This window comes from Aquarana catesbeiana, linkage group LG10 (assembly GCF_042186555.1).
Source record: "Aquarana catesbeiana isolate 2022-GZ linkage group LG10, ASM4218655v1, whole genome shotgun sequence".
Classification (NCBI taxonomy): domain Eukaryota; kingdom Metazoa; phylum Chordata; class Amphibia; order Anura; family Ranidae; genus Aquarana; species Aquarana catesbeiana.
In genome coordinates this window covers 178,800,034-178,824,609 of record NC_133333.1, presented here as the reverse complement: position 1 = coordinate 178,824,609, position 24,576 = coordinate 178,800,034, and the positions used below count along the sequence as shown (strand labels likewise).

At 41.1% G+C, this 24,576-nt stretch overlaps 1 protein-coding gene across 7 annotated transcripts in view; it reads right to left on the bottom strand.

Annotated features, from left to right (window-relative positions):
- PLCH2 (phospholipase C eta 2) overlaps positions 1–24,576 on the bottom strand; it is a 1,074,339-nt gene that overhangs the window by 349,236 nt on the left and 700,527 nt on the right. The window contains exon 1 of one of the 7 annotated variants that reach the window (XM_073603001.1): positions 14,150–14,344. The exons of the other annotated variants lie outside the window; for them this stretch is intronic. Within the exon in view, the coding sequence (XP_073459102.1) occupies positions 14,150–14,216 (67 nt within the window). The 5' untranslated portion in view covers positions 14,217–14,344. Of the gene's footprint in view, positions 1–14,149; positions 14,345–24,576 lie in introns of those variants that run through there. 7 annotated transcript variants of the gene reach the window in all.

The following is a 24,576-nucleotide window of genomic DNA, read 5'->3' as shown; positions in this document are numbered from 1 at the left end:
AGTAAATCAAATGCATTTTGAACTTTATCTCAAATGATTTCACAATGGGAAGCGCTAGCTACATGTTCAGTAAACAATTTCATTAGCAATCAGGAGTCATGTCCGAATCCCATTTCATGCTTGCATTAATGGACCTACAGACAGTTTCAATGCAGACTTCAGCTAGCACTGTACTTGCATTTTTTACTCATTATCGAATGTTGTTATTTTAAACTCAATTGTATATAATTTTTCTTCCTTTTACGTTAAAAGCCAACATTCCCATTGCTTGGAATCCCAGTGGAAAATCTAACATATGCATTTTAGTCCATTACCGTTTCATACCATGGGCTGTACACATTAAAACAGAAAAAAAATACAGCAGGACTTTTCTTTTTAATCTCTCTTAAAAACTGAGTGGAAACTAGTGATGAAGAGTACCAAGTACTAAAAACAATCATTTTACTGAAATATGCAGCTGCTCCAAGCTACATTAAAGGGAAGTGGGCGTCAGCTAACACATCAGTCCAATTTGCACATCAAGCATACATCAACTCCATTAATACAAAAAAAGAAAAGGCAGCTCAGGAGAATACAGAGATGTCACATTTAATGACATTTTTTTTTTTTTAACAAAGTGCTACATGGTTCTGACAGGGGGAGCGTGTCCCAGAAATAGATGTACAATAGGGTACTCGGGGTCACCTTAGTTTGCCTTACAGCAATCTTTAATTTTGTCAATGCAGGGCAAACTAGAAAGTCCCCTTAAAGTGTATTTTTCATTGTGATGTGTGATCTGTATATGTGTTACTGAGGAAGGGGAGAGGGATTCAAAGAAAGAACCACCTTAAAGGCTTTCTTTAAAGTGTTACTAAACCCACAACGGTAAAATTAGTCTGTATATGCAGTAAAAGCATGCTTGTTAGACCCACTGTGGAACCTAAGGGGTTAATCCTCTGCATTGTGCAAAAAAGCTGTTTGATCCTGTCTTCTCTGATCCTCCCCAATCCATCTTCTTATAGAATAGAATAGAGCCTTAGGGGCAAGCTGCACATGCGCTTGGTGTGTATTGCTAGAGAGTTTTTTTTTTTCTTGGGAGAGTGCATGTGATCAGCACAGGGCCAATCAGCACTGTCCAGAGCGTCAGGGGTCCCGCAACCTCATTCAGAGCAGAATGAAAACGCCTCCTACATAGCTTTAACCAGACACTATGAGAAGTCACAAGACTGATCGAACTGCTAATGAGAAAATATATTTCTTAGTTTATATTAACTAAAACTATACACATTTTTCCCTATAAATAGAAGTGCAATTATTATTTTTGTAAAAGGTGAACTTAGCCTTTAAGCAGCATTACAGTCTTATGCATCAGGGGTAATATTGCAGTTACAGACAGAAAATTGGGGACAACACACAGGTCTATATCTCGCAAACTACATATATAAAGAGTGTAAAAGTTATAACGTACATTACATAGCAAGGACTTTTGAATTTTAGCTAGAGCTTAAATACCCCATATGGAATGGGGCATACCTATTCTGAATTTTTCAAACTTCCAGCATAATTCCATAAGACGGGTACTGTAGAAGATGGGGGAATTTGTCCAACTGAATTTTATTAACTAGGCTCCCTGAACCTTTTCCAACGTTCTATACTCATAATATGCAGGATAATTATGAGTTCCTAGTCCAATGCTATTAGAGACATTGACATGGTACACAACACATTGAAACTGGCATCCTTTCCCTTCATCTACAGCATACAACTCACAATGGAGGAGACACCATATGGCTGGTTTCTCGATTCATGCCAGATAAGCTAGGTAGACAGGTAGCATCTGCAACGCTTTCAGGAGTTGAAACAAGTTAAGAGTTATGAGGCATTAAGAAGAAATAATATGGTAAAACAGCAGAAGGTTATTAAAATCCTATTCTGGGATCTTTCCCCAAGCCAGCTGTTGAAAGAATAACGTTCGTCTCAAAAGACTGATTCTTGTTTCTTTCACTATGCCAAACTATACTAAGATTTACTAGAACTTTGTTAACACCTAAGCAAGCAAGAAATTATACTTCATTAGTTTTACAATGTGGGAAGCTGGAATGAGAGAAAATTGTTCTGTTCAGGAGCCAAATTAGGGCAGTTACAATAAAGAGGCAATAGCCTTAGCCAGCCAGTACATGTCCCATACAGGCAAGCAATGGCTGCAGAAAATTTAAAGTCCCCACATTTTAGAGTTGGAGTTTATACACCTTTCAGGAGAATCAATGACAGTAAGATGTCATGAAAGTGTTAGAGCAAGAAGTGATAAGAGATCTCCCAATTGGGGTCAGCAATTACAATAAAACAGGGAAGGGCTAGGACCTCTGCCACTGTGTGAACCTGTAGATAGAAGACAATTGATCCAAAGACTGCTGGCTTTCATTTGGGTGAAGAGACTATAATGGGACATAATATCCATGGCAAGGCTGCTCCTAATACACAAAGGAGCCATAAGTCCACAAAAATAAGATAGGAGCACTGCACAGCTTCTTAGGAGTCCAATGGAAAATATTTAGTTTCCTCATCTCAATGTGTTTCTACATCATCGGTTACAAAGTTTAGCATTTAAATTTAGCATTGTCACCATGTCTATACAGTTCTCTATGAAGGGGATACCCAGCCCCTGTGCCAACTTGCAGGTTCTGCATAGGTATGGTGACAAAGCTTAAAGTGGGAGTAAACTCCCATGGTTGATATCTACCTATAGGTAAGCCTATATTAACCACTTCAGCCCCTGAAGATTTGGCTGCTCAATGACCAGGCCATTTTTTGCAATACTGCACTGCCTTGCTTTAACTGACAATTGCATAGTCGTGCAACGTTTTACCCAATCAAAATTGACGTCCTTTTTTTTACCACAAATAGAGCTTTCTTTTGGTGGTATTTGATCGCCTCTGTGGTTTTTATTTTTTGCACTATAAACAAAAGAAGAGCGACAATTTTGAAAAAAAAAAAAAAACAGTATCTTTTACTTTTTGCTATATCATCCCACATTTTTTTTCCCTCAGTTTAGCTCAATATATATTCTTCTACATATTTTTGGTAAAAAAAATTGCAATAAGTGTATATTGATTGGTTTGCGCAAAAGTTATAGCGTCTACAAAATAGGGGAAAGATTTATGGCATTTTTATTATTATTTTTTTTTACTAGTAATGGCGGGGTTCTGTGATTTTTATCAGGACTGGGATATTGTGGCAGACAAATTGGACACTTTTGACACATTTTTGGGACCAATGACAATTATACAGCAATCAGTGCTATAAAAATGCACTGATTACTGTATAAAATGTCATTGGCAGGGAAGAGGTTAACACTAGGGGGTGATCAAGGGGTTAACTGTGTTCCCTAGGTGTTCTAACTGTAGGGGGGATGGGACGGAGGAGGAGGAGGGAGTGGATGGGCCGGGAGGGTGGGACGGAGGAGGAGGAGGGGGGAGGATGGGACGGAGGAAGAGGAGGAGGGGGGATGGGACGGAGGAAGAGGAGGAGGGGGGATGGGACGGAGGAAGAGGAGGAGGGGGGATGGGACGGAGGAAGAGGAGGAGGGGGGATGGGACGGAGGAAGAGGAGGAGGGGGGATGGGACGGAGGAGGGGGAGGAGACGGAGGAGGAGGGGGGATGGGAAAGAGGAGGAGGGGGATGGGAAAGAGGAGAAGGGGGGATGGGAAAGAGGAGAAGGGGGGATAGGACGGAGGAGGGGTGGGGATGGGACGGAGGAGGAGGGGGGACTGGGAAGAAGGAGGAGGAGAAGATCGGTAAACACACAATCTGTCTCTACGCCCCTGAAAGAACTGGGATTTGTGTGTTTAGACACACAGATCCCGGTTCTTGCTCTGTCATGAGCAATTGCAGGTGCCTAGCTGTCATCGAGCCCGCTGGGCACTCGCATGGGCTCTGGGCACATGCTGTGGGGGCGTGCTCACGCCCCTAGTGGCCAAAAGGCGAAGCGGCATAAGGTAACATCGTTTTGCCCAGCCGCGCAATTCTGCCGCAGTAAAACTGCGGCGGCTGGTCGGCAGGCGGTTGGGGCTTACCTATAGGCACAGTGATTATTCTCCTAAACGTGCACCAATTAGGAGATTTTTACTTGTGAATAGGACAGAGACATCATCGGCACATTCGCTCTGAAGGAACGGCATGCCCCTGTGCATGCGTGGGAGCGACAACATTGCGGCATGGCCAGACAACGCGAAGCCGGAAGGAAGACCGGGTGAAGATGGAAGCCTGTTAGCGGTGACAGCTCGCCTTTGGAGGGCTTAATTTTAAGTTAAGTACACAAAGTTTTCACATTAGAACTTTATCTTACAGATTAAAAAAAAAAAAAAAATGGATGGAGGTTTACTACCGCTTTAAGTATTTTTATTTTGTTATCAGCATAGGGACGGTACTTATTTTTAATGAGAAGTGTCCCATGTGCTGGTGTTGGCTGTCCTAAATGAACCCAACCCCCCCCCCCCCCCCCCACACACACACACACACACACAAAACTGTATCTTCTGGTACTACAGGGGGTTAAGCAGCCTCTGGACTTTGTCATTAGTGCCAACCTTTATGCCTCCTCTTCTATTCATAGAATCCATACTATAGCTGCCATAATTTAAGATTGCTCTATGAATGGGGACGGGCAGAAGGTCCGCCTCCACAATTCTTACAGTACTCTTCATTGATGGGGCTATAGTACAGCTTCTACGAAAGTCAAAGGAAAGGGCGGGCATAGTCAGCACGCTTGATGAGTGTCAATGACAAGTCTAGCGGCTGTAATAACCACCACAGGACCAGAAGACTACTGCTGCAGGGGTGTGTGTGTCCAGGGGGGGGCGGGGGGCAGAAGATTTCAACTTGGACAGCCAGCACAAGAAACACTTCCTCAAAAATATAAAATGCCTTCCCTTGTGTTGATTTGTTAGAAAAAAAAAATCTAAGTTTCTGGGGCTTGCTGTCCATTTCAGGGACAAGAAGGTAAGTGAAATTTCCACAACCTTGTCACAGACATCATTAAAATCTTGACTTGAAGTGTTTATTCTTCCCAACATAGGTGTGCGCAGCCTTTTGCATTAGGGTTTGCACCCCAAAGCTAAAACACACATGCGTAGATGTAAACAAAATGTTTTAAAATATGGACAGTGTCAGTAGAGAAGGAGGAATCTGTGCCGCACAGGGCGATTAGGGTGTGCCCAGGCACATCCGGCATACCCTGTGCATACGCCTATGCGTCCCAATCGACAGCTTTAAAAAAAAAAAATTTACCTGGAGCCAAGTTAAGCACCTGACTGCTAAAATTTGTATGTTGCAGTCTCCCATTTCATAGGAATATGTGTGAATTGGCTGCATTTTAAAATTTCAGCTGTCCTTTTATAAAACAGTGACCTCTTTCATTTATATAGCTTATTCTTATTTTGGCTGTGGTTTTCAGTCTTGTTCTAAATGGTCAGTTTATAGCCTCAGATTTCTGTGTATTAACCAGGGTTTTATATGAAAGTCACTGCTTGTGGCTGGTATAGATGTACATTTATTGTTTTAACTTTTAATACTGCAAGATGAAAAATATCTAGAATTGTTTTACTAAACTCTACATTAATCCTTAAATTACTTTGTTGTTTCATAAGCCATTCAAAAGCCGCATTATAGTGGGAAGAACAATAAAAAAGGGAAAAAAGTCAAATCAATTGAGTGAAAATGCTTTGCCAGGTAACATATGCTCCACATTTTTACAGCTTGTTTTTGCTTTGTAAATTTATATCTGCAATGTTTATTAGCATGCAGCATGATATTGATGTGCAGAGAGCTAGCGGGGAGCACAAAGCTTATCATTTGTCATGCCAAATTTATACAATAACATTTCAATTATTTTGTACAATACAAAACTACTGTTTCAAGGGCAACACACAAATATTACAAAAAAAAAAAAATGCCACAGGGAAAGAAAACCTAAAGCATATGTAAACCTAAAATCTAGTATTAGTTTTAAAGCAGAACTATAGGCAAAACTTTTTTCTCATTTTGGATAGAGTAATGGAGGGTTATAACTCCATCAGTTTGTTTTTTACATTTTTTGACATCTGTGCCCCATTGGGGAGATTTACCTTCACTTCCCGTCCCATAGCCAAACAAGAAGTGAGGAAATCCTTGAGAATTAGGGGAGTCTGATTGGTTACAGTGCCTTGCAAAGGTATTCATCCCCTTGGCTTTTTACCTATTTTGTTACATTGCAGCCTTTAGTTCAGTGTTTTTTTTTAATCTGAATTATATGTGATGGATCGGAACACAATAGTCTAAGTTGGTGAAGTAAAATTAGAAAAATATATACATAAAACCATTTTTCAGAAATAAAAAACTGATAATTGGCATGTGCGTATGCATTCACCCCCTTTGTTATGAAGCCCATAAAAAGTTCTGGTGCAACCAATTACCTTCAGAAGTCACATAATTAGTGAAATGATGTCCACCTGTGTGCATTCTAAGTGTCATATGATCTGTCATTACATATACACACATTTTTGAAAGGCCCCAGAAGCTGCAACACCTAAGCATGAGGCACCACTAACCAAACACTGCCATGAAGACCAAGGAACTCTCCAAACAAGTAAGATACAATGTTATTGAGAAGTACAAGTCAAGGTTAGGTTATAAAAAAATATCCAAATCTTTGATGATCCCTAGGAGCACCATCAAATCTATCATAACCAAATGGAAAGAACATGGCACAACAGCAAACCTGCCAAGAGACGGCCGCACACCAAAACTCACGGACCGGGCAAGGAGGGCATTAATCAGAGAGGCAGCACAGAGACCTAAGGTAACCCTGGTGGAGCTTCAGAGTTCCACAGCAGAGACTGGAGTATCTGTACATAGGACGACAATAAGCTGTAGGCTCCATAGAGTTGGGATTTATGGCAGAGTGGCCAAAGAAAGCCATTACTTTCAACAAAAAACAAAATGGCCCATTCTGAGTTTGCGAAAAGGCATGTGGGAGACATCCAAAATGTATGGAGGAAGGTGTTCTGGTCTGATGAGACTAAAACTGAACTTTTTGGCCATCAAAGGAAACGCTATATCTGGTGCAAACCCATCACATCACATCACCCAAAGAATACCATCCCCACAGTGAAACATGGTGGTGGCAGCATCATGCTGTGGGGATGGTTTTCAGCAGTCGGGACTGGGAAACTGGTCAGAGTTGAGGGAAAGATGGATGGTGCTAAATACAGGGATATTCTTGAACAAAACCTGTACCACTCTGTGTGTGATTTGAAGCTAGGATAGAGGTTCACCTTCCAGCAGGACAATGACCCCAAACACACTGCTAAAGCAACACTTGAGTGGTTTAAGCAGAAACATGTAAATGTGTTGGAATGGCCTAGTCAAAGTCAGTCAGTTTTGGAAAGAGGAATGGGCAAAAATCCCAGTGCTAAAATGTGGCAAGACTTATCCAAAGCGACTTGGAGCTGTGATAGCCGCAAAAGGTGGCTCTACAAAGTATTGACTTTAGGGGGGTGAATAGTTATGCACATTGACTTTTTCTGTTACTTTGTCCTATTTGTTGTTGCTTCGCAATAAAAAAAAAAAATCTTCAAAGTTGTGGGCATGTTCTGTAGATTAAATGATGCAAATCCTCAAACAATCCATGTTAATTCCAGGTTGTGAGGCAACAAAACATGAAAAATTCTAAGGGGGGTGAATACTTTTGCAAGACACTGTACATTGCATAGCTGCACCAGATTCTGTGAGCACGAGTTTTAGTTAGGTAATCTCTAAATGTCATGACTTCCAATGGTATGATTAAACGGCTCTCCATTAAAATATCAGAAGAGCTGGGCAAAAATATCACCCAACACACCAGAAGACTGCCCAAGTGACTGCAGAGAACATTTATATAAAATGACTTTCTTCCAATCATGGGACTCTCAGGTTATTGATTTCTGTTTTTTGTCTTAACTTGTAAATTTTATTTGTGAAAATGATTGGACATGGATAAAAAAATGACTACTGCCGTTAAACTGATTGTCATTTTCATGTACAGTTAAAAAGGTAAATTAAGCTGTTTTATTATATTTATTTTATTAAATTTTATTGGCATAGTAGAACACACACATAAATCCCCGCTTCCATCTCCCTGTAGTTACATGCTCACATATACAAGGACTAGTTTGGTCAGAAGATAATTAACTCACCAGTGTGAATTCAGAATGTGGGAAGAAATCAGAACACACATTGAAAACCCAAGCAAGCATGCAAAGAACAGCTCCACGCAGAGAGCGTCTCTGGTGAGCATTAAACCAAGTATGATAAGCTTAGAGCACGCTAATCTGTATGTGGAATCAGAACAACTGCTACAGACAATCAATGTTGATTCAACAACAGCCGATTACCGATCTGGTGAGATGGAAAAAGCCATTTCTATGCTGGCATTTGCCAATGTTTCTACATCTGCTGGATGTGAGGATAAGCGTTCAGGCAAAGCAGGTATCCAGCCCGAATGTCAGTTTCCCAAGACCTTTCAGATGAAATTTTGAGACCAAAACCAAGGCATATGGTCAGTGTAGGAGCCCACAGCAGGTTTTTCTACAAGCGAGGTATTTTAGAAATGCATTTAAAACCCTTTGTTTCCCAATTTTGGTTAGACCTGTGTTGGGGTGTCTGTGTCCCTGTTGGGAAGATTTCCCCTCACTTGCTTGTAAAAGGGATAGGTCTTTTCTGGGCACAGAGGCAGCAACATAACACTTTTTAGTAGATAGTAGTCAGGCTATAACCTTTTTGCCTTCCTATCCTGATCACCCATTTCCTGCATTGCTTGTCCTGATATCACACAAGTGTACTGATGTCACTTGGCCGGTACAAAGTGCTGTGGTACTCCAAGCACTTACTGATATTTAAAGTGGTTCTAAAGGTAGAAGGTTATTTTACATTAATGCAAAACCTTCCACTATTTGTGCCCCTTCACCCCCAAACGAACACTTACCTGACATCACTCTCGACCCAGCACTGTTCTCGTAGTAGCCCTGCTTTGCTCTCTCTTCCTGCATTAATGGGCTTGGTTTAGAGCAATGGGAGACATTGGCTTCTGCTATTAGTCAAATACAGTGAAGAGGGAGTAGGAGCGGGGCCAAGCCACGCTGTGTCAATAGGCACACAGAGCCTGGCTCGGGATCAAGCCCACACAAACACCCCTATAGCATGTGGCTTGCTATGGGTGCACTTGGAGAAAAGGGAGGAGCCTAGAGCACTAGCAGGGGACACCAGAAGAGGCGGTCAGGACACTGTGCGATACTTTTAAGGTAAGCACAACACGTTTTTTATTTTCATTAAAAAAAAAAGACACCAAAAAAAAAATCACCAAGCAATACAGTTCAATCCATTAAGACAAATAATAGATAAGCTGGTTCTAGATGATCAATTATTATTATATTCAGTAACCAAAACTGCAGTGTTTGTCCTCATGACACATCACAGGAAGCACCCTCATGGCTAACAGAGGACAGAATTAGAAAAAGACTTGGGAAACGTAACATTAATAAATCACTGGGACCAGATGGCTTGCACCCGAGGGTACTTAGGGAACTCAGTCAAGTAATTGCTAGACCATTGTTCCTAATTTCTACTGACTGGAATGGTACCAGCTGATTGGAGAAAAGCCAATGTAGCACCAATATTTAAAAAAAGGACCAAAATACATCCCTGGGAATTACAGACCAGTTAGCCCAACATCAATAGTATGCAAGCTCTTGGAGGGGATGATAAGGGACTATATACAAGATTTTAGTAATTAAAACTGTATCATTAGCAGTAACCAGCATGGATTCATGAAGAACCATTCTTGCGAAACCAATCTATTAGCCTTCTATGAGGAGGTGAACTGCCATATAGATAAAGGAAGGCCCATAGACGTGGTGTATCTGGATTTTGCAAAAGCATTTGACACAGTTCCTCATAAACGTTGACTGTACAAAGTAAGGTCCGTTGGCATGGACCATAGGGTGAGTACATGGATTAATAACTGGCTACTAGGGCAAGTTCAGAGAGTGGTGATAAATGGGGAGTACTCGGAATGGTCAGGGGTGGGTAGTGGGGTCCCCCAGGGTTTTGTGCTGGGACCAATCCTGTTTCATTTTTTTCATAAATGACCTGGAGGATGGGGTAAACAGCTCAATCTCTGTATTTGCGGATACTAAGCTAGGCAGGGCAATAACTTCTCCGCAGGATGTGGAAACCTTGCAAGAAGATCTGAACAAATGAATGGGGTGGGCAACTACATGGCAAATGAGGTTTAATGTAGAAAAATGTAAAATAAATGCATTTGGGTGGCAAAAATATGAATGCAATCTACTAACTATGGGGTGAACCTCTGGGGAAATCTAGGATGGAAAAGGACCTGGGGGTCCTAGTAGATGATAGGCTCAGCAATAGCATGCAATGCCAAGCTGCTGCTAACAAAGCAAACAAACAGAATATTGGCATGCATTAAAAAGGGAGATTAACTCCAGGGATAAAGCAATAATTCTCCCACTCTACAAGACTTGGGTATGGCCTCACCTGGAGTATGCTGTCCAGTTCTGGGCACCAGTCCTCCAGAAGGATGTGCTGGAAATGGAGCGAGTACAAAGAAGGGCAATAAAGCTAATAAAGGGTCTGGAGGATATTAGTTATGAAGAAGGGCTGCGAGCACAGAACTTGAGAGGGGATATGCTTTGATTTTTATAAATACCATACTGGTGACCCCACAATAGGGATACATTTTTTTAAAAGGAAGGGAGTTTAACCACTTCAATAAAAGGCACTTTTGCCCCTTCCTGCCCAGGACAATTTTCAGCTTTCGGCGTTGTCGCACTTTGAATGACAATTGCATGGTTATGCAACACTGTACCCCAAATTTTTATAATTTTCTTCCCACAAATAGAGCTTTCTTTTGGTGGTATTTGATCACCTCTGGGGTTTTTATTTTTTGCTAAACAAACTAAAAAAGACCAAAATTCTTGAAAAAAACAAAAAAAACAAAAAAAAAAAACAAACAAGTTTTTCTTTGTTTCTGTCATAAAATTTTGTTTTCTTCTTCACTGACGGGCGCTGATGAGGCGGCACTGATGGGCACTGATGAGGAGGCACCGACATGCAGCACTGATGGGCTCTGACAGGCGGCACTGATGGGCAGCACTGATGAGGTATTGACAGGTGTAACTGCTGGGCACTGAGTCGCACTGTGATGGGCACTGAGACTTTGAGGGGCACTGACTAGAATCTATTGGGTACTGATTGGCAGCTGATTGGCACATCTGATGGGGCTGTGCTGATAATCAATGTGTTGATTATCAGCACAGACCCCCTCTCTGACAGGGAGAGCCGCCGATCGGTGCGGCATGCGCTGGCATGCACCTGAACGACTGCAACATACAGGGATATACAATGTTATACTGACATATAATCACACACATAGGTTGCACCTGATGGACCCGTGTCTTTTTTTAACCTCACCTACTATGTACAGTTATATGCAAAAGTTTAGGAACCCCTGACAATTTCCATGATTGTCATTTATAAATATTTGGGTGTTTGGATCGGTAATTTCATTTTGATGTATCAAATAACTGAAAGACACAGCAATATTTCAGTAGTGAAATGAGGTTTATTGGATTACAGAAAATGCGCAATATGCATCAAAATGAAATTAGACAGGTGCATACATTTGGGCACCCCAACAGAAAAATCACATCAATATTTAGTAGAGCCTCCTTTAGCAGTAATAACAGCCTCTAGACACTTCCTATAGCCTGTAATGAGTGTCTGGTTTCTGGTTGAATGTATTTTGGATCATTCCTCCTTACAAAACATCTTCAGTTCAGTTAGGTTTGATGGTTGCTGAGCATGGACAGCCCGCTTCAAATCACCCCACAGATGTTCAATGATATTCAGGTCTGGGGACTGGGATGGCCATTCCAGAACATTGTATTTGTTCCTCTGCATAAATGCCCAAGTAGATTTTGAGCAGTGTTTGGGTTTGTTGTCTTGTTGAAATATTCAGCCCCGCGTAACTTCAACTTTGTGATTGATTCCTCAACATTATTCTCAAGAATCTGCTGATATTGAGTGGAATCCATGCGACCCTCAACTTTAACCAGATTCCCAGTACCGGCACGGTCCACACAGCCCCACAGTATGATGAAACCTCCACCAAATTTTACTGTGGGTAGCAAATGTTTTTCTTGGAATGCTGTGTTCTTTTGCCGCCATGCATAACACCCTTTGTTATGACCAAATAACTCAATCTTCGTTTCATCAGTCCACAGCACCTTATTCCAAAATGAAGCTGGCTTGTCCAAATGTGCGTTTGCATACCTCAAGTGACTCTGTTTGTGGCGTGTGTGCAGAAAAGGCTTCTTTCGCATCACTCTCCTATACAGCTTCTCCCTGTGCAAAGTGCGCTGAATTGTTGAAGGATGCACAGTGACACCATCTGCAGCAAGTTGATGTTGTAGGTCTTTGGAGGTGGTCCGTGGGCTGTTTTTGACCGTTCTCACCATCCTTTGCCTCTCCAATATTTTATGTGGCCTGCCACTTCTGGCCTTAACAAGAACTGTGTCCGTGGTCTTCCATTCCCTCACAGTGGACACTGACAGCTTATATCTCTGCAATAACTTTTTGTAGCCTTCCCCCAAACCATAATGTAGAACAATCTTTGTTTTCAGGTCATTTGAGCGTAGTTTTGAGGCTTCCATGTTGCCACTCTTCAGAGGAGAGTAAAAGAGAACAACAACTTGCAATTGGCCACCTTAAATACCTTTTCTCATGATTGGATGCATCTGTCTATGAAGTTCAAGGCTTAATGAGCTCACCAAACCAACTGTGTGTTCCAATTAATCAGTGCCAAGTAGTTACAGGTATTCAGATAAACAAAATGACAAGGGTGCCCAAATTTATGCTCCTGTCTAATTTCATTTTGATGCATATTGCGTATTTTCTGTTAATCCAACAAACCTCATTTCACTACTGAAAATATTACTGTGTCCTTCGGTTATTTGATAGATCAAAATTAAATTGCTGATCCAAACCCAAATATTTATAAATGACAATCATGGAAATTGTCAGGGGTTCCTAAACTTTTGCATACAACTGTAACTATATTGTATGTTTGTCCTTATAGATATATTTTCCCTATTATCCCAATATCAGTTAAGGCCCGTACACACGATCTGAAAATTGGAAGTAAAATTTAGTCAGACAAACGATCTGCCGATTTTTTAATCGTTAGTACGGGGCTTTCGCCAGCCGATTCTGTTTTTCTGTCCGACAAAAGCTGAATGTGCAGACTATAACATTTTTGTCGTACGTGAACTCAACTTCTGATTTTCGTTTAACCAGTGTGGTTTTCGTCCGAAAAAAAACTTAAGAGCAAGAATACGCATGCTCAGAAACGAAAGAATACATACAAAACTTCAACACATTACATCACTTCTAAAGTTGAATTCAGTCGCACAAGAATTTAAATATGGTTGGTAACCTCTTCACTTTCAACATGAGACTAGCATGCAATAAAACAAAAGGAAGAAAGGTCACCCAAAAATCTGATCGGGTGTATGAAGCTTTAGGCTGCTGTCATATGGTCAGTGTCCCCCCCCCTCATATTTTACGCCATAGACTACACCCTCAATCCATGAACTTTGTTTTCCAGCACATTACAACATGGCCTGCAGTGCTTGTCCACGTTAGTTGAGAGGACTCGTTATCAGAATGCATATAGGGCTTGTGTCAACAAGCAAATGCAGTTTGCATTTGTAATCAATTAGAGATGCTTGTAAGATAATTTACATATTTTTTCATATTTGATTTCGACCTGCAGCTTACCCGTTTCAAGCTGCTTTTACAATCCCATTGACTTGTAAAAGAAAAAATCAGCAGTTCTGATGCAAACAAAAGCCAGTTGACACAGTCCCATCATTTATTTGAGCCTATAAAAATACATTTGGCAGATGCTTGGATAGAACCCTGGATCCCCAGTACTTAACTGGCTCCCTTACAATTGTATAGCACCTAGCATTAATACATCCTAGCAGGCTGTAGTAAAGCATAAATGTTTTTGGTCTTAGTGGCAAAGATTTGTAGTAAGGCTCTAGTAAAAGAATTTTATAAATAAGCAGCTCACCCATCATAGAAATGCAAATCCTCATGGCACGTGCAGCGCACAGTCCTGGTCTGTATGAGTTATCCATGAACAAAGATCACCAGTGCCTCCTATAAAAGCCAGTTTTATTAGAACAGATTCGGCAAGTAACACTTACACCAACCCGTTCTTAATCAGAGTCCAATTGCAGCAACATTCTGTATCCGGTAAAAGTGATTTCAGCATTTAGAATAGAATATGATAGAAATAAAAAATATATAAAATATTTAAATTCATCCATCTCCCTTTAGAAGCGACCTATTTACAAAAGCACCATATTCTGGCAGGTTACTCGCCTGCTGTGCTTGCCGTCTCCAACATCATTTGGTTTTGGCAGTGTTTGAAAGAGCAGGCAGCTCCTTGTACTGACTTCAACAATATAATCACCTTACAGTTTAAGTCGCAGATACCTATGCTGAAAGATAAACAAGGGCACAGAGTATAAAAGGCATCATGTCAGGAAGCCTAAAGACCTTCAGAAGATATAAGACATGACAGATGACATCCGAGACCAACATCACCAACACTGACAATCTCAGCAGCTCTATTCAGGAGACAAAACCAGGTCATATACACAATCTCAAGTTATGGTAACCTGAAATGCTACTTTTCAATTGTAAAACAGGAATGAATATGCCAAAGGTTAAACAAAATAGTTTCTGGCAGATGTGCAATTTTTTTTTGGATAGATGGGTTATCCCTGTATTGTGTGCAGCATCCAGTCTGTGTCACCCCTTTTCCCCCATCCACCAGGCTGGTATAGAACCCCAATAACTCTCTCCAGTAGGTTAGTAGTGTAACAGCGAACAAAACATGCGAGAAGGAACAGGGATTGTCACTGTTTATATTGTTAAAAGAAAGCACGCTCTTTAGAAAACCCTTGTTAAAGTAAGCTGTTGGAAAGGCTATACTCATTTAATTATTTACACATTCTTAACCAGCAGCAAATGAGCAGCAGTAAGCACTCACTGACCTTGCACTCACTAACCTCTGTAGCTAAAAGTGCTATGGAGCAATGCAACTTCAAAAGTTCTCTTTCAATAGTTTTTGTTTCAAAGTTTTTAAGATAGTACAAGAATGCAAACAATACCAAGTAAGTGTCAAAAAACGAATGCACCCATCCATATGACCAAAGGCCAATTTTATAATAAGCAGAGTATATACAAATGAAAAAGACCTAGCCTGATGAGCAGCCTCTACCAAATAGAGCAACAGTTTACCAAAGGCACTAAACTCAAAAGTGTTATCAACCTATTGCAGAAAGTTTAAATATTAAAATAATTCTGAAAGGACTTTACAATAAACTGTAGCTCACATATAGCTCATTTACATAGAGAGGTAATGGAAGGTTAATGTCAAGAATTAGTCCCAGTGCCTCAAAGCACGATACCTCCTTCCTGAGTAAATATTAAGATTGGGGAGGCCCTATGGTCCCTGTCAGCATCCTTATAGAAGTTAGACCCCTTTCACACTAAGGCACTTTACAGGCGCTATAGCGCTAATAGCGCCTACAAAGCGCCTGTAAAGCGCCTCTCCTTTCACTCCAATGTGAAATCTCCAGTGCTTTCACACTGGAGTGGTGCACTGGCAGGACGCTAAAAAAAGTCCTGCAAGCAGCAACTTTGGAGGTGCTTTTGAAGCACCCCTGCCCATTGAAATCAATGGGCAATGCCGGTGAAGAGCCGCTGCAGTGGCGCTTTTAACCCTTTTTCAACCGTTAGCGGGGGTTAAAAGCGCCCTGCTAGCGGCTGAAAAAAACTTGGGTAAACTGCCGATGTCTGGGCACTGCCAGTGTGAAAGTGCCCTTATTAAAACAGAACGAAAAATATTAAAAAAGAAAAAAAGTAGCAGAAAAGGCCAGAGTTGGTCCTCTCGGTCCAGACCTCCAACCACAAGGTGTCCCAGTGTCTAGGGAGCTTGAGGGTACACAACCTAGGGGTTCCCCACAAACCTGGCTTGCTTATCTCTAAGGATGCTTGTAAGTTTTTCATTATTAATAATCCAGGATATTTTGTGTTTCACCTGCATGACATTAATCATGGGCGATCAACCTCAAACTAGTTTGTCTTGGTAGTTCTCTCAGCAGCTCAGTTCTTCCTGCTCCCCCTTCCCAGCAGTTACTCAGCAGCTCAGATGCTCCTCCTCCTAGCATTTACTCAGCTGCTTAGCGCTCACTACTTCCTCCTCACAACAATGACTCAGCAGCTCAGCTCCCCTGCATCTCACTGCTAAGCAGTGACAACTCCTGCTCCACTATCCAACAGTAACTTACAGCTTTCTAATATCTGAAGAAAACATACAGCGTGAGTTATAGGCAGATGTACAATAGGAGTTGATCTGCACAAAGGTGGACTTTAAGTGGGTGAGTCACAACAATCACAGCCAGTGAGGAGTGAGGGGGCGGGACAGAGTCTCGCTGTGTGTGTCCCAGAGACACACAGGGGCAGCTTGGGACCAAGCATGCATGAGTGACTCTAGAGCAAGTGGCTTGCTATGGGGGGCACTCAGTAAGGGGGAGGGGCCAGAAGCACTGATGGGGGACCCGAGAAGAGGAGGACCAGGGCTGCTCTGTGCAAAACCATTGCACGGAGCAGGTAAGTATGACATTTGTTATTTTAAGGGAGAAAAAAAAAATCAAACCTTTTAGAACCACTTTAAAGAAGACCTTCACTTATAAGTAAAAGTACCACTCATCCTGCTCTCCATCCCAACACATTTGAGTATTTTCATCCTTTTTTTTGGGATGGGGTACCTTTTTTGACAGATTTTTACCTACTCCTACTTCCTCAATTCTCCTAGGCAAGAATAACGTCTTCTTGGGATGCCCCCCGCCATCTCCTGGAGCACATAAGCCACAGTGCTGCTGTCCCATGTGCATACGCAGTGGTGAGCCGACTGTGAGGCATCAGGGAGTCACAGCCGGTTCCCACATCCATCAGAGAGCGGCAGCCTGATGAAGAATCAATTTCTGGGAGGACAGTGTTGGACTCCATGGGCTGGTGTTTGTTTGTTAAAAGTCAGCAGCTACAGTTTTTTTTTTTTTTTTTTTTAGAAGCACATGATTAGAACCAAAGGCTTTAATTGGTCTATAAAAAAAAAAAAAAAAAAAAAAAAAAGGTGGACTCCGAGGGCACAGCACTGCGCCCTGAGTCCACCCAGTTGTGTGACAATAGAAAATGTACCCTGTTTCCCCGAAAATAAAACCTAGCGTGATTGTCGGTGATGGCTGCAATATAAGCCCTACCCCCCAAATAGGCAACAGTTAAAGTCCTTGTAGGTCTTATTTTCAGGGTAGGGCTTATTTTTGGGGAAACAGGGTAGGGCTTATTTGGGCGGTAGGGCTTATATTGCAGCTATCACCGACAATCACGCTAGGTCTTATTTTCAGGGAAACAGGGTATATTCGCTATTGTCTTCCCGATTCTCCTCCCGGCCAATCAGGAAGCAAGTCCTAAAACCCGATTGGTCAGGGAGGCTTAGGCCTCCCGGTCAATCGTGTCTCAGTCAGGACACACTTCCTGTTCAGCCAGGAGGAGAAGCAACAGCCTGGCAGTGGGGGGTTGGCTGCTGTTAGTTTGCCGCTGACCCCCCTCCTCGAAATATTTAGCACTGTTTGGAAGGAGCCGGGCACTGCAAATTGCTGTGACCCATTTATGGGACCCATGGACTAGCCTCTTCACTATATTGGACTTTTTGTGTTTCAAGCTTACTTTATATCACTGGAAACCCCCATCACTGATTATTACTGGTTTAGGCATCCCAGTGGTGTTTTATTTAGACCCCTTTCACACTGAGGTGTTTTTCAGGTGCTAAAGGGCTAAAAATAAAGTAAGTGTAAAGTAAAGTGTAAAGTGCCTGAAAAACGCCTCCTCTGCCACCCCAATGTGAAAGCCCGAATGCTTTCACACTGGGGCGCTGTGCTGGCAGGACATTAAAAAAAAAGTCCACTGCTCCACCACTGCCCCTGCCCATTGAAATGAATGGGCAGCGCTGCCAAAAGCGCCTGCAAAAGCGCTTTGGCAGCGGCGCTACACGGGCGCAGTAAACCCTTTCTTCGTCCACTAGTGGGGGTTAAAAGCGCCCCACTAGCGGCCGAATAGTGCCGCTAAAACAGTGGTAAAGCGCCGCTAAAACTAGCGGCACTTTACCGCTAACGTTCGTTGCCCGCGGCTCTGTATGAAAGGGCTCTTAGAGTGTCTTTTGTTGTTTATTATTTATATATGCCACACAATGTATTTGGTTCTAATGTATAGGACCTCACATGTAGTGTACACTTAGTGTGTTGTATTATACGTTATCAGTGTGTTTTACTATGCAGCACTAATGGGGAGCGCTGAACCACATATCTAAATTTTAAAACAATAAACCCATAGGTAAACACGCACACACACACACACACAGTGCAGATGATGCAAATCAAAGCTGCATATTTTTTGGAGACTGAACTATTTCATATATATTATTGGCCACTTGACACATTATTCAAGAGATATTCCAATACATGAATAGATGAATGTTAAAACCTGCTCTGATCGTATTTAAATGCCACCTTTGGAGGCTGGCACACGGAGAAGTGAACAACCTGTGCGAATACAAAATTCATCCAGGGATTCAAAGCTCCCTGTGTTTGGCTTTTCTGTATGATGTATGCTGTAAGAGTCACTAGTTCTGTAGAGAGAGCTACTGAGATTATTCTGCCACAATTAGATATCAAAAGAGCACACATATTTATGCACAGAGATGATAGCTAATGCTCAGGGTGCAAAATAATTAAATTACATTTTCTTTTCGCCAAAGAGTTAAAAAATAAGTTGTGAACCTACAAAAAAAAAAAAAAAAAAAAGACAACATTTTATTGCAAATGTACAGAAAATAATGGTTTCCATAGCCTATGAGGAAAGGTGTTTTTTTTTATAATAGAAAAAGTTACCAAAACCTTAGTATGTCATTATTTTTGGACTCAAATTGGCTTATTTAACAAATAAGTGCACAGTGCAGTTACCAATAGCAACCAGTCATTATTTTTGTATATAGAAGCATTGCAGAGCCAGAGTGCAGCTTGCAAACAGTATTTTTTTTTTTTTTTTATACTTTTTTTGTTTCATTTATTTTTATTTTGCTTTGATAAGATGAAGGAAGAATTTTTTACATTTATTAAGAAAAAAAATGTTCACATGTGCAAATAAATGAATAAATAAATCAAACACTTTGGAATATGTTCGTGTTCAAACTACAGTGTTCAGAACTTTTATTCTAGTAAATCCAATTATCAGCATTGCTTTGGTATACAATCAATTTCATCAGTCTGTTGCAACAACGGCACTGGAATTATTAAATAAATCTCTAGATGCTGCGCTCTTCATAAACTCGAACATGTAAATAAACAAAGAGAACGAAAGAAAAAAAAACACAAGAACTCTTCATTTTCAAATTTCAAGGAGAAGTATTAATCCATTCAACATCAGAGTTGTTCAATCTCATGATTACAACCTGACCTAGTTGTTGACTCTTGCTTTCGTATAAAAAACAGCTCATCTCCCAACAAAATCTACTTAAAATAGCTAGAAAAGACGGTAATGGAAGGAAGTTGTTGGAAGAATCTACTGATTATGGTAGAGTCAGAATGTCTTAGCTAGTCTTCTGACAACTGCAAACAGCTCCAGCCGATGGATCTCAGAGCAAAGAGAAAAATGGCAGGTCAGGCAAAGTACAACCCTAGATTGCAAGCTCCTTGAGCGCAGGGACTGATGTGAATACAGAATATAGCATATATAAAAATGTTACATAGTATGTTGGCACTATAACAATACCATAAATAAACTAAAAATTGATTCTTTTTAATAATGCCAGCTCCAGACAAAATGGCAAAAAAGAAAAAAAAAACTTTGCAATGTAGGTCAAAAACTAAAAAAGGTAAAATAAAATGCCACCAAAAATCAAACCTTTTCACCAAAACAATACACACTACAAAAAGCAATGTTAAACAATACAGTTACACATCATAACTGGTTCCCGACCATGTCACGCTGATATACTGCGGCACAATGGCTCTCCAGGGCGAAATCCCGTATGGGTACATACTACCCTTTTTCGGCCACTAGAGAGCGCGTGCGCGCACCTGCTGAACGTCAGGAGACCCGATGCGCGTGGCTGGCGGCACGATCACCGCCTATCATGTGCACGAGCTCCAGCACAGGGATCTGTGTGTGAAAACACACAAATCCCTGTTCTGTCAGAGGAGAGGGGCCATATTGTTTGTTCCTACTAAGTAAGAAAAACAATATGTCTCCTCTCCTAGTCACTCACATCCCCATACAGTTAGAACACACCTACGGAACACACAATTAACCCCTTGATCGCCCCCTAGTGTTAACCCCTTCCCTGCCAGTGACATTTACACAGTAATCAGTGCATTTTTATAGCACTGATCGCTGTATAAATGCCAATGGTCCCAAAAAAAGTGTCAAAAGTCTCCGATCTGTCCGTCGCAATACCACGAAAAAAAAAAAAAAACTGCAGATCACCACCATTACTAGTAAAATAAATAAATAAATAAAAATGCCATAAATCTTTCCCATAGTTTGCAGACGCTATAACTTTTGCGCAAACTAATCAATATACACTTATTGAGATTTTTTTTTTACCAAAAATATGTAGAAGAATATATATTGGCCTAAACTGATGAAGAAATTTGTTTTTTTTATTTTGGGGATATTATTTATAGCAAAAAGTAAAAAAAATGTTTTTTTTTTCAAAATTGTCGCTCTTTTTTTGTTTGTAGCACAAAAAAAAAAAACCCACAGAGGTGATCAAGTACCACCAAAAGAAAGCTTGATTTGTGAGAAAAAAGGACACAAATTTAGTTTGGGTAAAGCGAACAACTGCTCAATTGTTACTTAAAGCGACACAATGCCAAATTGTAAAAAGTCCTCTGGTTAGGAAGGGGGTAAAATATTCTGAGGCTGAAGTGGATAAAAATAAATGCCTTTAAATTAATTTATTTTAGTTGAGTTTGATTATGAAAGAAGAGTCCTCAGAGTGCACATATTTTACATTTGCAGTCAAAAGCTTTCCCTTTATGCCATGTATTTCTAGGAAAAAAGTATCTCTTGGGTACAGAAATGCTACTAATGTCTTCTATCAATCCACACTTCACACCCACTGATAAGATGTTGCTTTTAGTGCAGAGATAATTCATGCTTTGTTAAAAGGATTTGAAAAGCCTTTAAGGACCATCAAGATAGAAATATGAGAGCAACTTTTGTAGACTTGTAGGTTCCAGGATACTCATCTTTTATTTTCTGCTTATTGAACAGTTGGTACTCATCTTCTTGACCAGCAAAGCCACCCATCACAATGATGGGCCAATAGGTACACGAGAGAAATGCCTTAACACCCACTTAAGCCACAGAAAACGTTACCCAAAAAAAAAAAAAATCCTTGTAGTAAGGTTCCCTGTGCTGAGTTTACATGTTTGTTAAGTCTAGAGGTAGAGGAATAACTGTAATATTTACATTTTTGCTCACTCTGACAGGCTTTTAGCACACTGTCTGACCTGTCCTGCAAACCACTTTTGACACAGCCTGTCTACGTTCTGATCCATGCAACATACCCACATAGATGTACACTCTGGGGTGCGGGTGTGGATCTGTGCAGGTCCATGCAGTCAGTAAAGACAGAAGGAGAGCAGTGCCATCTAAGTGCAGCATTATTAAGACATTTTATTCCATAAAAGACAATTGGTAACTCACAAGATGTACGATGTGGTGTGTGGGATTAATAATGTGGTTCATCCGTTTGTGGGAAAGACAATCTTCTCACTGGTGAAGAGACAGCTGATGGGTCCAGGGACACCGGTGGTTCCCAGCGCTTCCACACACTCAGGATGGCTCACAGACAGAGATGTACATCACTTCCGGTTGGAGAGAGAGCTGGGGAGGAGCACACATTCGGAGCATGCATGCTCCTTCATCAGGCTTTGACTGTGGCCAATTTGGAGGAGGTATATATAGTCTGTTGTGGCCAGGACTAATCAGGCGTTACCTTGGCAACCTTTTAAGGTAATAATTAGTGGACTAGGATTAGGGCACTGGAGTGTCAGATTAACTAGTTAGATACCATCAAGGTAATCTAATAGCAATTCTAATAAAATCAATTGTACTGTATACTGGATTGTTGCGAATAAAACAAGGTTTTATAATTATGATTAGAAACAAGGAACCAATCAGTTAGTATCGAGACAATGATTATGGGAGAATATATATATATATAAACAATGATGAACTGGAAATTAAAATCAAAATAACAATAAAAAAGGTAAAAATGTATAAAATGTGGAATATAGTTACATTCAATGGATGTGAACAGAGAAAGGGAGAGAGGGGAAAGAGGAGGAAATTAGGAAGGTGAAAGGTGGGGGGGGGGGGGGGGGGCGGGGAACCGAGAGGATGGGAAAAGAAAAAAAAAAAGAATGGGGGAGGGGAAAGGAAGGGGTCACTAGGCAATTTGACAATGAGGGGTAAGGTACATTGGGTACTTACTATTGGAGGATATCTAGAGGTGAAATAAGACCGTAAGGGTCCTTATGCCTAAAAATGATTGATGATGAAGGTTGTTAGCCAAAACGAATGAAGGATTATAATAGGGCAAACACATAATATATATGATATAGGTTGGTGCATGTACACATTTATACAGGAAAGAATGGGGTGTGGGATTAGAAGTTGATTGGTGTTAATCTAGACCAGTATTTAAAGTAAAAGGGCTAATTTCTAGTTCCTCATTCAGCCCACCCAGCGTAAGGGTATCTAATCCGTATATCCAGTAGGCTTCTCTTGCGCAAAGGCGCCTGAAGCGTTCGGCTGCTGGGAAATTAGATGGAGTGTTCGTGGTGAATGAGAAAATGTTTGGGGACACCATGTTCTGACCCAGCATCCACTAGGTGTCTGTGTTCCCCAAACCTTTTACGGAGTGTACAGATTGTGCGGCCTACATATTGTAGGCCACACGGACAGGATAGGCAATACACCACAAACTCTGATGAAAAAGTATAAAAAAAGGCGGATATGGGATATTTTTGGCCCTTGGACTGGAATTAATTTTGTTTAAGGGTGACATGTGAGCAAGTCAGGCACTGAGACATTGATACATGCCTTGAATGTTGAAAAACTTCAGGGGGGCACTGGTTAAGGAAGAAGTTGGTTTTAATCTGCTAGGTGCAATTTTGGTTTTTAGGTTCCTGGCTCGTCTGTAAGAGATGAGAGGTTGGGCTGAGATTGTGGATTTATAAGGTGTGGGTCCTCTTGTAGAATGGAACAATGCTTTTGGAATATGCGTTCCATATTTCTAAATTTAGTGTGGAAGTTGGTTGTGACTCTCAATGGTTGTATGGATGAGGTGTTTTTATTATTTTGATTATCTGTGGTATTGCTTTGTTGTGTGCAAAACATGAAGGCTTCATCTATGAGGGTGGGTGGTTAACCTCTCTCTAGGAATTTTTGTTTAAAGATTTTGACGATGGGTAGCGTAATCTTCATCTCTAGTACAGTTATGTTTGAGGTGGCAGTATTGGCTTTTGGGGATGTTCTTGATCCAACCAGGGTTGAGACAACTGTGGTAATGTAGATAAGAGTTGCCTGCGGTTGGTTTGGTGTCATTTTGGGAACGTATGATCCCTTGATCATGACAGGTCAAGGAAAGCTAAAGATTTATCGTCACAGACTGAAGTGAATGATAAACCCATATCGTTGGTATTACAGTGGGCTACGAATTAAGGGATTAGAAATTTAAGACCATCCCAAATGATTATGACATAATCGATATATCAGCCATAAAATGTCAAGTGTGAGGAGAAGGGATTGTTATGCCAGATGTAGCAATTCTCCCACAGACCCATGGTGAGATTGGCATAGCTTGGGGCAAAGTTAGCTCACATTGGTTTGGCTTAGGGGCTGTAAGTAGAAGTCACCATTGGATTCAAAGTAGTTATGCGTCAAGCAGAACTTTGTGACTTCCAAGATGAATTGGGCTTGACTGGTGTTCAGCATATGGTCGTCATTTAGGAATTGTAGTACAGCTCTCAAGCCAACCTCATGTGGTATAGAGGTATACAGTGAGACTACATCTAGGGAGAGCCATATGCAAGATGGTTCCCAGGTGTCATTTTTAAGAGTTTGTAAAAGATGTATGCTGTCTTTGATGTATGAAGGTAAACTTTGAGCTAATGGCTGTAGGAAATGATCAATCTATATGGAGAAATCGCTTGTGATGCTCTTCGTGGCAGCCACTATAGGTCAACAGGTGGGTTTGTGGGGTCTTTATGAATTTTGGGCAAGTGGTAAAAGTAAGGTGTGTGGTAGAATTGATGTTTAAGGAAAGCTTTTTCAGATTTATCTATGACTCCGTCTGTG